The sequence below is a fragment of the Mustela lutreola genome, chromosome 1 (genome assembly GCF_030435805.1).
Source record: "Mustela lutreola isolate mMusLut2 chromosome 1, mMusLut2.pri, whole genome shotgun sequence".
Taxonomy (NCBI): Eukaryota; Metazoa; Chordata; class Mammalia; order Carnivora; family Mustelidae; genus Mustela; species Mustela lutreola.
In genome coordinates, this window is record NC_081290.1 from 222387263 (window position 1) to 222402595 (window position 15333).

Genomic DNA, 15333 nt, shown 5'->3' on the forward strand with positions numbered 1-15333 from the left:
AGTTGCCTCACATTGCTTTGAGAGGACATTCTGGATTTGTACTCTGGCTTGTAGGGTTTTCTCAAAGGGTATATATTCAAAGCAGCGACTCTCAGCACTAGTTTAGATTCTGTTTTTCCATTTCCATTTACTTAAAAAAAAAAAAAGAGTCAAGACAACGTGCATTTTGGGTTGCTTTGATTTAATTCATCAGAGCTGTCGGAGCGGCTGCTCTAAGAAGAAAGAGCTATCTTACTGAATATGGCCCCAAGGATAGAAGCAGAGCGGAGGAAGGAAAGCTATGTGGGAAGAGATTTCTGCTCATTTTAAAGGAACTCTTTTACTAGTCAGAGCTGTGTAGAGATGGTATGGATTACGTGGGAAGATACTGAACCAGAACTGTGGTTTTCATAGCAAGGGAGCATTATAAAAGCTTAGATGTGCCCGCTTCCTCCCTCTCGGAGCCTCTCCTCTGTGTGTGCACAGGCATGCACACACACATGCGTGCGTACACACACACACACACACACAAATACTCTAATTCCATCCATCTGGAGTGGGTCCTGGAAATCTCTATTTGTTTGTAAATCCCTCCGGGTGATTCTGATAACAGAAGGTCTAGTGTCAGGAAATATAATAAACGGGATTCAAGCTTTGGATAGAGAGTTGAACTATGCAATTTTCCAGGCCCTTTCCAACCCAGAAGTTCCATGATTCTAACCAGCCCTGTCAATAGCCCTTCATTTGTTCAATTATACTTCATTTTCCCCCCAAGGTACATTCTCAGTGCTATTCCTCTTGAGGCAATTTTCCACCTCCTGGTGGTCCTTCTTAAGTTGGCTATCTTTCCTATTTTGGATAAAAACCATCTTAACAAATACACTACAACAAGCCTGAAAAGGAAGTTTGTCTAGTGACTCCAATGTTGATATTTATTTGCATTCTAATCTCGTGAATGTTATCCGCATGTGTGTGTGTGTGTGTGTGTGTGTGGCTATAAATGAGTTTCTGTCAACTTTTCTCCTTAGAATTTAATCCTTTCAGAAAATATTATTATTTTAGATGTTTCTATAGCACATTTCATTGTAGGCAAGTGGGAAATTTTTGAGAATTATAGAAAAGAAATAAAAATCATTTATAATCTTACCCTATGAAGAGTTCTTATTGCAGGGCTTTCTCATTTAACACTACATTTAGCATCTTACAACTCTAGCTCAGAATACGTGGGAGCTGGTACAAATAGGATTTACTTTTAGACTGGGGTTAAGTTTTTCAGTCTTTAATTCCTTGCTAGCCCCTTTTCTGAGTACAGTTCAGCTAGTAGAACTGGTCTGGGAAAATCTCGTAATGGATAACATCAGGGCATGACTTGACCCTTTACAAAGATGCTTCTCTATGGGGAAGGGGGCTGGGAGAAGTGGGGTGGAATTATGGACATTGGGGAGGGTATGTGCTTTGGTGAGTGCTGTGAAGTGTGTAAACCTGGTGATTCACAGACCTGTACCCCTGGGGATAAAAATATATGTTTATAAAAAATAAAAAATTAAAAAAAAAAACAAAGATGCTTCTCTATGGATGATCCCATTTAATCATCCCAATGAAACCGTGATGGAGGGTATGAAGATTACTTCCACCCTCTTTCTTTTTTTGAAGATGATGAAGAAATTTTAGTTAAAACACTCCTGGAACATGCTAGACACTGTTCTAAGCCCTTTACAATGAGCTCGTTTAAACCTCATTACAACCCTTTGAGAGATGTTATAATAGTATGTGCATTTTACAAAGCAGAAGACTGAGGCATAGAGGGGTTAATTAAATTGCCTGAAATTGCCCAGCGGAACCAAGATTTGAATCCAGGCTACAGAACTGATGTTCTTTTTTTTTCCTTTTTCTTTTTTTAGTGAAGGGGAGAGAAAGTAGGAGTGGGGACAGACAGCAGGAAAGGGAGAGGGAGAATCTTAAACAGGCACCACACCCAACATGAAGCCCAACGTAGGCCTCAATCCCATGACCCTGATATCATGACCTAAGCCAAAAGCAAGAGTTGGACGCTTAGGGATGCCTGAGTGCCTCAGTCAGTTAAGTGTCTGCCTTCAGCTCAGGTCATGATCCCAGGGTTCTGGGATGGAGCCCCGCTTTGGGCTCCTTACTCAGTGGAGAGCCTGCTTCTCCCTTTCCCTGCCACTCCTCCCCCTGCTTATGCTCTCTCTCTCTCTCTCTCTCTCTCATTCTGACAAATAAATAAAAAATAATTTTTTTTAAGAAGGAGTTGGATGTTTAACCAACTGAGCCACATAGGCACCCCAGCAGAATTGATACCCTGAACTTACATGCAGTCCTGCCTCCCCAAGTTACAAAAGTAAGACTTAGCAAAATTTAAATCAGCAAGCATGGTTTGAGCAGTGTCTGTGTGCCAAGCACTGTCATTGGGTCACTGGAGCCCAGCTGGAGTCACATGTTTGTGGGACTAAACATGTGACTAAGGCATAGCCACACTGTGATTCCATTAATGAAGGCTCACAGTAACTAAAGGTGCTGTCCTAGTCAGCTTGGACTGCCATAACAAACCAAAGACTGGGTGCTTTAATAGCAGACATTCATTTCTCATAGTTCTGAAAGCCTAGAGAGTCCAGATTCAAGGCACTGGTTATTTGGATTCCCAATGAGGGCCTTATTCCTGGTTCATGGATAGCTTTCTCGCTGTACCCTCACATGGCTAAAAGAGAGATTATTTCTCATGTCTCTTCTTATAAGGGCACTAATCCCACTCATGAAGGCCAACACATTCAGTCCATAGCAGGAGTCAAGGGATATGGAAGGACAGGAGACAGGGAGACCAGTTCTATCTGATAATGGCACCAATCCTGTGTGGTGGCAAGTACTATCAAATACAGAATTTTATGATAATAGCACCAACCCTGTATGGTGGCAAGTACTTTCAAATACAGAATTTCATTTCATCTTCACAAAAGCCTTATAAGGACATTGAGGGTCCAAGAAGTCAAGTAACTTGCCCAAGGGTCCACAACCAACCACTGGCTGAACCCAAGTCTCCCTGATAGCAAGACCACATGGCTTTCCACTATGCCAAGAGTCCATTAGAATTGTCAATTAGGAGTTCTTCATATGTAGCAGATACTGTGCTAAACAATTTTTGTATTATCTTCTTTAACATTCACTGTAATTTTTTAAAGTCTGTCTATACTTTCAGTTTACCAACATAAATCCTGAGATCCTAAGAGGCTGAATGACCTGCCCTGACTCACAGAGTTGATAAGTGGCAGATGCAGGATTCCAGCCCAGACTTGTATGATTTCAAAACCTGGGCTCTTAGCCTAGAATTGCTGTTTCCTGAGACTGCGTAGTTTTTGTGAGTGGCCAAGATATGATTTGTTCCACAGTCTCTTAATTCATCGCCCCATACTGATGGCCCCCTGGGCTCTCAGAGGACAGGTTTGTAGCTAGCACTGCATGAAGGTTTACTCACCTAACCTTCACAGAGAGCTTGTGGCCAATCACGTGGACCGCATTTCTATCCTTGCAGAGCACGGGCACAGCAACACCCAGCACTAAATGATTATCCTGCCATCCAGTGCTCCAAGCCTGACCTCATTGTATGTTTGGCCAGGACCTGAAAATGCCAGATGGGAAGTGGGTGAGAGGGCAGAGGGAGACCACTGGGCTCGTGGAAGCATGACCATTTGGTACTCCCTGGAGATGCTAACTGTCAGAAGCGATTGCTCAGATTTTGCCATCCAGTGTACATTTTCAGTATTTTGGTCAGTGACCAAACTGGGGTGGAAAGGATTATTTCTGCTTAAACAATCTAATTAATTGCTTGCCTCTTGAGTGTGAGAGAAGTAAGGCAGTACTTCTCCTTTCAATTCAGTCTTTCTATATAGGTGGTCCGCCATTCCCTTAGGTAAAGGCTAGTGGGCTTTAATATCATCTACTTCTGCTGAAGGAGTCCTACTTAAATAACACAAATAGGGAAGGTGATGCTAAACTTAGATTCTTACCAAGTGAAAAAGTCATGAATTGGTAAATAATTTTTTTTATTGAAAACACTATTCGAGGGTAAGTCAGTTAACTCTTGAGCCTCAATTGTCACAACCAGGTCAAGAATGCTCCTTGAGGGTTTATTCATGCATTTGCTCATTTGTTCATTCGTTTATTCAACAAAGATTCTTGAAGTTCCTACTATATGCCCGGCTCCATCTTAAGCCCTGGATCACTCTACAGTTATTGGTAATATAGGCAAAGTGCTTAGGACAACATCGAATACTTCGTACACACTCAAATGATGGGTGTTTTCCTTTCTTCGCATTTGAGCTTTTAGTTCTTGAAAGAACACACCATTATTCAGAGCGCTGACTTATCTGTTGCCAGCCCTGACTCTCATTTGAGCAATAAATTATCCACCTACATCCCAAGAAGCACCAGAAGAGAGGAAGGGTTTGGGGTAGGTAGGAAAAAACGAGCCACAGCCAACTACCACTGAGAGAGTTAATCAAGATGGGCCCCGTGATGGGAAAGCAAAACTATGATGGGGTTACAGTGAATGAAAAAGACTGCCAAGGAGAGAAAGTAATTCAATATGTATGATATAATTCAATATGTATAATGCTGCATACAGTCATTTACCTAACCTAATTCAAGATTAAAATTTATTCTAAATTTTAAAGCCCAGGGGCACCTGGGTGGCTCAGTCCGTTCAGTGTCTGACTCTTGATTTCAGCTCAGGTGGTGATCTCAGGGTCATGACATCAAGGCCTTCATCGGGCTCCACACTGGACATGGAGTTCGCTTAGGATTCTCTCTCTTCTTCTCCCTCTGCCCCTCTTTCCTCTCCCCAGCTCTCACACTTTTTTTTTTTTTTTTTTTTTGACAGATCACAAGTAGGCAGAGAGGTAGGCAGAGAGAGAGAGGGAAGCAGGCTCCCTGTTGAGCAGAGAGCCTGATGCAGGGCTAAATCCCAGGACCCTGAGATCATGACCTGAGCCAAAGGCAGAGGCTTTAACCACTGAGCCACCCAGGCACCCCCAGCTCTCACACTCTTTAAAAAAAAAAAAAAAAATGTAAAGCCTAGCCTGTTAGAATATGGTGTTATGTAAGTGATTATATGCTTGCATTTGGCTATGGTTTATTTAATTCAGGACATTTGGGATATGGATGGATGCAATGGAGAAGGCTGGTTATCATTTGTGAAAAACGTAATACAGATTTCTGAAGAATTGTATTGGCCTTCAAACTGTGTATGACTCATCCAAAATCTCATTTGTGTTGAGAATTCCCACTGCAGAAGAGAGACATGGAAGATCCTGAGTGCTATTTCCCAAACTGCATAGATGTAAACAGACACTCAGGTTAGCTTTTAGCAGCTGTGTGTTCAGGCCTTATTTCTACCACTTGTTAAACTTGGCACGCTTCAAGTCTCAGCTTTCCCAGCCATCAAATGGGGGTCAGTCATACCTACATCACTTGGTTATTGTGAGAAGCAAATGAGAGGATATAAATGTACAGGAAGTTTTCACTAATAATTATATGTTAAAACTTTGGCCAACACTTATATTATCATTATTATCATTCATGATACTTCCAACCCCAAGAGAAAACAAAACTTTCTGACTTCGTTCATGAGTGAGTCAAAACCAGGCCACCTACAGTAATACTTTAAAAATTGTGGCTTCTTTTCTGTTGCCTGTTTGAAGATTAATAAACCATAACAAATAATAGGGGTACGTGTGTGTGTGTGTGTGTGTGTCCGTGTCCATCTGACTTAACATTCTTTGAAACCCTGTTAAGATGGAAGAGATGAATCACTAAAGATGGCCTAATAGGGACGTTTCTGAAGGAATCGGAAAAGGGTGACCTTGGAAACCATGGGGTAAAAATTAGAATGCTTTATCCAAGCAGTTCTTAGAATCCTGACTTCAGCCTCATATATGTTTTAGACCCCTGTGAGTTCTGTGGGTTTGTGCAGAATTTTCTGTAGAGCCTGATCAAAAACCACGGAGCCACCGCTTGTCGTGTTAGCATCATCCAAGGTACTAGTGTTTCCCATAATTATCCTGGTTAATGCAAAGAAGCCAGAATAAAGCCAGGGCTGTACGCACAGTTTTAGAAGGATCCAAAGAGATGAATATGAATTACCATTTGCACTTGGATTAAAACCGAGAAGAGCTGAAGATGCTCAGAACAGGCATTTTCTGAGTGAGCATCTCTCCACTTGGCAACTTACCTTCTCTAAAGTCTTCCTGGTGCTCTTCCCAACTGTTGTATGTAGAAACTCTCAGTGGAACATATTGCTTTAATATCTGAGGGTTAAGATATGAAAATTTTTGTTTGGCTGTTTCCACTCAGATATTCTCCTCTTGCCCCAAAATATATTCTGAAACTCTGGTTCTGTAACTATAGAAACCCCGATCTGCACTGTGTTTCAACTGGGAACACAAAAGAGCTCTCAGTTAAAAAGCAATATGTTGTTAATTATTGATCTATGAATAGCTTAGATTTTATAAACCATTAATTTCTGTAGATTCATGGTTTTTCTCTTTTCTTTCCCCGTTTTTGAAATTCGAGTTGGCCATATTTAAACAAGCCGTCAAGTCAGAACAATGCATGAAGGATTATTTTAGTGAACAGTAGTTTATTGAGGACTTGCTCCAGGATGCTGCTGAGTGACATGTGGGTTTGCCCTCAAGGAACATCCAGCTTTGTGTGTGCACTGGGAAAATAAACACAATGAAAGAAGAGATGATACCAACATGAAGATACAAATAAGTCCTGTGGTGTTTAAAGGAAGGAGTGATCATGTCTCACTAGAGAGATGCCCACAAACAAAAAATCAAGGAGATAATTAGCTTCTCTTTACCTCTTTTTTTTTTTTTTTTAAAGAATCTATTTATTTGAGGTGCCTGGGTGGGTTAAAGCCTCTGCCTTCGGCTCAGGTCATGATCTCAGGGTCCTAGGATCAAGCCCCACATCGGGCTCTCTGCTCAGCAGAGAGCCTGCTTCCCTCTCTCTCTCTGCCTACTGCTCTGCCTACTTGTGATCTCTGTCTGTCAAATAAGTAAATAAAATCTATTAAAAAAGAATTTATTTATTTATCTGAGAAAGAATGGGAGAGAGAGAGAGAGAGCATGAGAGGGGAGAGGGTCAGAGGGAGAAGCAGACTCCCCACCATGCAGGGAGGCTGATGTGGGACCCAGTCCTGGGACTCCAGGATCATGACCTGAGCCGAAGGCAGAGATCTCAGCCCACTGAGCCACCCAGGCGCCCCTCTAACCCTATCCTTCAAATGGGCACACGTCTTACCAATTTTACTTTACTGCTGTTTCTCAAGCCCTTCCCTCCCTTCCACCTCATTGTCATTCCTTGCCTGGGCTGTGGCAGTAGCTTTTCAACAGAACTCCTGCTTCCCACTGTCCCTTCTCTTCTGCAGCCTGTCTTCTTCCTCCACCACAGTCATTTATTCCAGTGCTAACCCATTTGATCACTCCTCTGCTTTATATCCTCTTGGAACTCATGAGGATTCCCCAAGGAAAAAGCCCAAGTCCTTAGTGTGCATGGATATTTTTATAAGGCGGCCCCACCACCTCACTTTCATACATGCCCTGTATATACCCTATAGCGGAATCTTCCCGCAGTCTCTTACTTGCCTATTATCTTTGGGTCATAGTATGTGTCTCCTGTCGCGTAAATTCTCCCTGAACTTTTCCTGCCAACAACCTCTTTCTCGTCCTTCAAGCTTCACATAAATTGACACCTCCTCCAGGAAGCCAACCCCAATGCTTTCTACCCCTCCTTCTCAGCCTTCAGTGAGATAGATGCCCCCTCACCACTCCCCCCGTTGCTGTCAGGAGTCTTTCTGTGCAGCATATCGGTCTCTTTATGTCTTTGTTCCTACCAGGAGCACATTCCTGGGTGTTGATTGCAGTCATGGTTTTTCTTTTTCTTTTTTCTTTTTTTCCTTTGTTCCCCAGCTCCTTGCTTGATACATGATAGGCAATTGATGAGTGTTCGATGAATGAATGAAGTGTCAGGTACAATGATGAAATCGGCAGAGATAACAGGAGAACAGCACTGGGGAAAAGGAAAAAATTCAAGATGACCTATAACATGTTTGATTTTGAGGTGAAGGTAAAATACCCTCATGTCACTAAAAGGAAGGGAAGAAAAACGAAACCAAAAGAAAAGAGTAGGAGAGATGAGGTATGCAGAGGGGACAGAGGAGAGGGAAGAAGTTTATTTCTCCTCCATTGTAAGTGTTCATCTCTGTGGACTGTGATATCTTATAATAGATTTTTGGTTGAGTTATTCAGGCATTTAAGTAACAAAAAATATTTTTTCTTCCCTCTTTGTTTCTTCCAATCACTAGGACTCTCAGTACACATCACACAGAAGTTTCAAGGGATGTGTTAGCCTCTTAGAGACCACATAGGAAGACTTTTTATACCAAACCAAGGAACAGGAATACTTTAGGACACATTGTATTTGAGCTGTAGGATGAGAAGAGAGATTCTTCATTTAGTAAGGAAGTTACTCATAAATGCCTTGCCATGTGATCAGCTCTTTATTTTCAATTTTCTTCAGGGTGGAAAGAAAGGAGCGTGCCCGGTTGAAGACAGTGAAGTTTAATGCGAAACCTGGAGTGATTGATTCAAAAGGGGTAGGTACAAAATAATCGAATTACTAAGTTCTCTCCACTGCCTTGGGTTTAGCTATAATTAACATTCAGGTTTTCAATAGCAAAGAAATGATGGAGCTACCAGACAGGAGAGTACTGTTAAAAATATACTGCTAAAAGTAATGATGTGATCTCTGATGAAGTAGACTTGTAGTAAATATATTAAATAGTGGGGGTAAACCTGCCAGTGGTCCACAGAAATGATGTGTTGATGAAGATGATATAGTGATGACACTGAAGAAAAGATAGCTTAGTGTTTTCATTTCTTTAATTTTTTCTTTTAAATTAAGTGTTTTAAAAGGATGGATTTCATAAAAGATACCTACCTGCTATTCACAAATCTGTGTAGTCTGTTAACATATTTTAAACTAAGACAGTTGTCATGGAAATATATATATATGGATCATCTAAGTGAATACATGGATTGTTGTGACAGACATAGAATTAACGAGTGAAATTTAATCACTAAAATTAAAGTATTACATGCACATGTATCTATTTTAATAATGGTTTTAGTGAGCTAAAATTCACATACCATACAGTTCACTAGTTTAAAGTACAGCATTCAGAGGTTTTAGTATATTTAGTTAGACAGTCATCCCTACAATCAGTTTGAGAACATTGACCACCCCATAAAGAAACCCTATAGCCGTCACTTCCCATGGCCCCCAACCACACCCCCAACTCCACCTTCCCCAACCCTAGGCAACTACTATTTTTATCTATAGATTTGCCTATTCTGGATATTTTATATAAATGGAATTATGTACTATGTGGTCTTTTCTGACTGCTCCTTTCACTTCACATAATGTTCTCATGCACAGATATTATGGCGTGTATGAGAACTTCATTTATTTTCATTGCCAAATAATAGCCCATTGTAAGGATACATCTCATTTAATTCATCCATCTTCCGTTGATGGACATCTGGGTTCTTTCCACTTTTTGGCTATTACGGATAATGCTGCAGTGCATATTTGTGTATAGATTTTTGTGTGGACAAGTGTTCTTACTTCCATGGGGTAGATAACTAAGAGTAGAATTTCTGGGTCTTATGATAACTCTATGCTTCATGTTTTGAGGAACTTCCTGACTGTTTTCCAGGGTGATTATACATGTTTGTATTCCCAACATCAGTGTATAAAGGTTCCAATGTTTCCATATTCTCACCCCTTTTTATTATGTGTCTTTCTGCTTATTTGGTTGGAAGTGGTATCTCATTGTAATTGCAGTTTGCATCCCCCTAATGACTACTGCTGTTGAGCATTTTTGCATGTGCTAATTGGCCATTTCTAAACCCTCTTTGGAGAAATGTCTATTCAGATCCTATTCTCATTTTTAAGTTGGGCTTTTTTTTATTGCTGTTGAGTTACAGAAATTCCTTATATATTCTGGAAATCAATTGCTTATCAAATGTATGCTTTTTATTTATTTTCTCTCATTCTGTAAGTTGTCTTTTCACTCTCTTGCTAGTTTTTGATTCACAAAAGTGTTTAGTTTTGATAAAGTCCATATATTCTTCTAAAAATTTTTATAGTTTTAACTCTTACATTTAGGTGTTTGATCCATTTTGAGTTAGTTTTTGTATATGATATGAAGTAGGATTCCAATATCTTCATTTTTTTTTACATGTGGATTATCTTCTCGGTTTCATTTTTGTTCATTTTAAGTATATAGAAATATAATTATTTTGTATATCAATCATATCCTCCTACCTTGCTGAACCTATTTATTAGTTCTGATAGGGGTTTTTTGTTTTGTTTTGTTTTGGTAGATTCCTTAGCACTTTCTGCATACAAAATCATGTCATGTATAAAAAGAGAGTTTTACCTCTCTCTTTTCAATCTGGATAATTTTTATTTCTTTGGCATGCCTGAATGCCCTGGTTAGAACCTGTGGATCAATATTCGGTAGAAGCGGCAAGGTCAGCCATCCTTGCCTTGTTCCTGGCCTTAACGGGAAAGCATTCTATCTTTTACCATTAAGTATGATGTCAGCTGAGGCTTATGCAGCTTTTGCAATCTATTTTTAAGTGGTAAAACAAGTATCCCATTGCTGTATTGTAAAATATTGCCCCCTGCCTACCCTTCTCTCTTCCTATGCTCTTGTTCTGCACCTCCTTTCCTTCATCTTTCTCTCCTCCTAACAACTCTGGCTTGTGAGCATCACACAGAGTTATGGTCAATGGATGTCACCATGAAAAACAAAAAGAAGAAAGGCTATCATTCCTCAGGGCCTTTGAGCCCCAAATCACAACGCTGCTCCTCATGTTTTGAAGTAGAAGTGTCACAGGGCAGCCCAGTCATTGAGATTACATTTACTTTCCCCTAAAATATTCGGGTGAAACGAGAACTTATTTAGACGTAAGGTGTCCCTCTTAAGAAAAAAAGTGAGGGTATGTGTCAGCATGCATGGAGCCCTTTCAAATAAATACTGTTTCACTGATTCTTAGTGAGAATTTAAGGAGAGAGCTCCTGTTTGTCTCATATATGTAGTTGAACATATATCAGATAATTTTTGTTGAATACCTACCACATGCCAGACACAGGGCTAGAACTTGTGAAAGATGCAAAGTGAAACGAAGGCTTCTCTTCAAGAGCTTATAACATCTATGAGAGCTCAGATGTCTTTTTGATAAGGCTAAGACATGTATATTGTGCTTTTTAATCATATTGTCATATACTACTAGGTAATGCCAAGAAAACAGACTATAAATTCTAGGACTTGAATGACTATTGAAGGAGGACCAGTGACCATGTGGAAAGGGAAAGCCTGGACCACAGTCATGAGGGTCAAGTAAGTTGGGTTCTAGTTTGAGTTTATTATTAATTCACCACTGCTCTTTGGGCCTCATTGGCAAAATAACAGCTTTGCACTGCAGCAAGGACGTCAGACAAGTTTCACTTCCTTTAAGGTGGATTGGTTGTGATGATGGATTGATAGTTTCTTGTTGATTGATAATTTCTACCTGGAATATTTTGTTGAAAATGATTCTGAGATCATGTATGACCTCAGCAGGAGAAAAAAAAAATGCCATGATTGACTATTCATCCCTGGCCAACATTGAGAATTATTCTGTGTTTGAGGTCCCTAGGTTCAATGATTTTTAAGATGCCTTCCAGAAGTAATTCTCCAAGAACCTATGAGTTAAGAAATAATAAATCAAGGTTTTCCAAATCCCCATGAGTACAATACATCAATGAGAAGACTCTTGCTTAGGGTAAAAAATAAAAGACAATGAAGACAAAGTGTGCTAAAGAAAGAGAAAGACCGCTGTGGGGAGAGCTGAAAAGTTGGGTCAGGAAAAGCCACTCACCTTGAGCCAACAAGGACTACAGAACTTCATTATTATTTCAAAAACCTCAGTCTGGCATCTAGAGGTAAACTCAACATAAACTGAGGAAGAAGGGTCATCTGGGTGCCCCAGTCAGTTAAGCATCTGCCTTCGGCTCAGGTCATGATCCCAGGGTTCTGGGATGGAGTCCTGCACTGGGCTCCCTGTTCAGTAGGGAGCCTGGGTATTCCTCTGCCTATGCCCCTCCCCCTGCTTGTGTGTGCTCTCTCTCAATAAATAAATAAATAAAATCTTTTTAAAAAAATAAATAAACTGAAGTAGAAAACTCCTTGGAATGAGAAGGAGAATGAGATATTTGAGGAACCTATCATGAGCTGGCATTAACACACTGTGAAACAGGAATTCAAAGGGAAAGCCACGCTTGCTGCCCTGGAGAAGCTTAAAACTCAGTTAGTATGGATGAAGCAGGTTGTGACAATTGTCTCAGTAGTACGTATAAGAGCTATGAGAATTCAAATTAATGTATATAAGAATGACCAGAGAGCCCTTCATAGAACTTAGACTTTAATTGACCTAACCATGCTTGGGTTATTTTTCCAGAACTATCCATTGATTTAAAATTATTGAATGCTGGAAAACAGCAGGCATTGTGCTAGATGCCTTGTAGGACAGCAAAGTAATTAAAAAATGCAAGATCTGTCATTTCAAGGAGATCACAAAGAGAAATATAAGAAAGCCTGGCAATACAGTATCACTGATGATCCTCAGAAATTTAGGGAATTAACAGCTTTATTTGAAGTATCAGGAGACTGTGCCTCAAGAAGATGAGCTAGTTTCTCTAAGATCACAAGTGTCAGGTTTGCGCTCAGAACATTTTGACCGCAGAATGTCCATTTCTTCACACTGTATTTTGTTGGAAGTCAGAAGGACAGTTACCAATCATGCCTTGGGTAAGAGAGAAAGCTTCCAAAAGAAAGTGGTACTCAAACACGATCTTGAAGTCCGAGTAGGAGTGTGCCACATATAGGATACAGCATGAACATGAAGGTGGAAACTGTAGGCATGTTAGAGTGAGGCCAAGCAGATCAGGGATACCAAATGGATAGTGTCGTTGCTGTAGTGGTAGGTGTAGCAAATGGAGCTGACCAGGAAGGTCTTGATGGTCAGGCAGCTTGTATGGAAAGCCTGGTTTGAGCTTTGAAGCACACCGAATTTTGAGAACATCCAGGAGATCAGAGGCTCTCCACTGAAAGTTCTCATCTGCTGCAAACAAAGTGCCCAGGCTTTCAGTCCACTCCATGTGCCTACGCAAAGTCTGCATCTACACATGCAAAGACAAGTGGACAATTGTGTCAGTAACCCACATCATTCCAGCCTACCCAGACCCCTAAGCCCAAAGCTCCCATCTGTTTGGATGGGTCTCCTTGAGAACGACCTCATTTTCCTAGATCCCAATGCAGGCAGGCTTTCCTGAGAATGTCAGTTAATTCCTAATGAGTCTCCACTCAAACCAACCTCTGGTGAAAACATAATCACTCCCTTAATTTCTTTCATTAGTCTTTTACCTTTTTTCAGCAATTTCATAGTCAGTCATTCTGTTACTTACTGAGACATTTAGGAAATTATATAATCTTCACAGTCAAGCTGTTCTTCATTGAAAAAAACAATGAGTAGTTAGTGACTTTTGCCAAATTTTGCTTCATTTTATTTAAAAATCCCTATAATTTAAAGAAGGGAATACATCTGAAAGAGTATCGGGAGCCTTACTGAATGCCGGCCACATGCAGCGTGCAAGTGACTCCTTTGCCCTGCAAGTCCTTCCTAAAGTAAAGGAGGTTGTTAGTGAATAACTAGTTCTGTTTGGTCACAAGCTGGTACAAAAGAGAGGTGACAGATGCTATTCCAAGTAGTAAGAATATCTGTTGCAAAAACTCAGCTCACGTCATCTCTAATCACCACAACAAAATGTGAAGGGAAATCATTTATTCCCTCTTCACAGATTTAAAGAAACTAAGGTTGAGGCCCCTGGGTGACTCAGTTGGTTAAGCCTCTGACTCTTGGTTTCAGCTCAGGTCATGATCTCAGGGTTTCAGGATCAAGCCCAACACTGGGCTTCAAGATCAGCACAGAGTCTACCTGAGATTCTTTCCCCCTGTCTCTCCTTCCCCCTCTGCAACTCTGCCCCACTCACACATGCTCTCGCTCTCTCTTACTCAAATAAATAATAAATAAATTATATATATATATATATATATATATATATATGCACACACACATTATATGTTATATATGTATACATATTATGTTATATGTTATATATGTTATGTTATATATGTATATACATTATATGTATATATGTGTGCATGTATATATATAATTTTTTTAAAGGGAAGGAGGAAGAAACCAAGGCTTAGAGAGACAAAGAAATCTGAACCCATGTCTGACTGACTCCAAAGCCCATAATCTATTTACGGTGGCATGCCCTCTTCCTGTTAAAACCATGTCACTTGGTGCATTTTTAGAAAAATGAAGTATGCTAAATTGGGTTTAGCTTTGTCAAAAACTGAGTTGGGCATAAGCTTAAATCCTGAAAGGCAGAAGCTGCTTCCCCCAATGATGTACATGTTTCTCGATGGGAACTTCTCTGAATGAGCTTAGGGCTGCACACTTCCTCTAATTGTGGCCTGCTAGGGGGACAAGTCTTGGCAAGTGTGTTCTTTCAGTCATTGAATAAACCTTTATTAGATGCCAGTTTAAGGAGCTTGCCATGCAATGTGAACCAAGCCAAATAAGACATAGTCACTGCCCTGAAGAATTAGGGATACTGGGGGAGAGAAGCGTCCCCACAGGAAATAAGTGATTAACACTAAACAAGAGGGACAAGAAACTTGCTCTGAAGTTCAAAGGAGGAAATTATGGCTTGGAAGCTGGAAGAATTTGAATTTTGGTGGTGGAGGGGGTGGGGAGACCTTGAAGGATTAGTAAAATTTGCAAGGGGGGAGACAGGATGATAAAAATAGGATACAGGATACATAAGAGGGAAAACATTGTTTACTCTCATTGCAAGCAACAATTTATGAAGGGGAATAAAAGGACTCAGGGGTGGAAAGTTAAATCAGTTCTGGTGCCTTAAATTTTCTAGGAAACTTGGACTTTATCCTGTAGACAGAGAATTTTAATGGTTAGAACCAAACCCAACCTCGTGATTTCCCCTGGGCTTGCACCCTGAATGTACTTGTGTTGCTGCCCAACTGTCACTCCCTGGCAAAGGTCCTGACTTACTCATTTTTGTGCCCCTAGCACCTAGTGTGGTGTCCACCAGAAACATTCTGTCTGCTCCATCCTCCCTTCTTGGAGGAAAAGAAAGTGA

The 15333-nt window shown here is 40.4% G+C and overlaps 1 protein-coding gene across 21 annotated transcripts in view; it reads left to right on the forward strand.

Annotated features, from left to right (window-relative positions):
- Positions 1–15333, forward strand: part of DLG2 (discs large MAGUK scaffold protein 2) — a 1588988-nt gene that overhangs the window by 1520860 nt on the left and 52795 nt on the right. For all 21 annotated transcript variants that reach the window (XM_059187674.1, XM_059187632.1, XM_059187635.1 and 18 more), the window contains one exon: positions 8575–8650. In XM_059187674.1, the coding sequence (XP_059043657.1) occupies positions 8575–8650 (76 nt within the window). The remainder of the gene's footprint in view (positions 1–8574; positions 8651–15333) is intronic.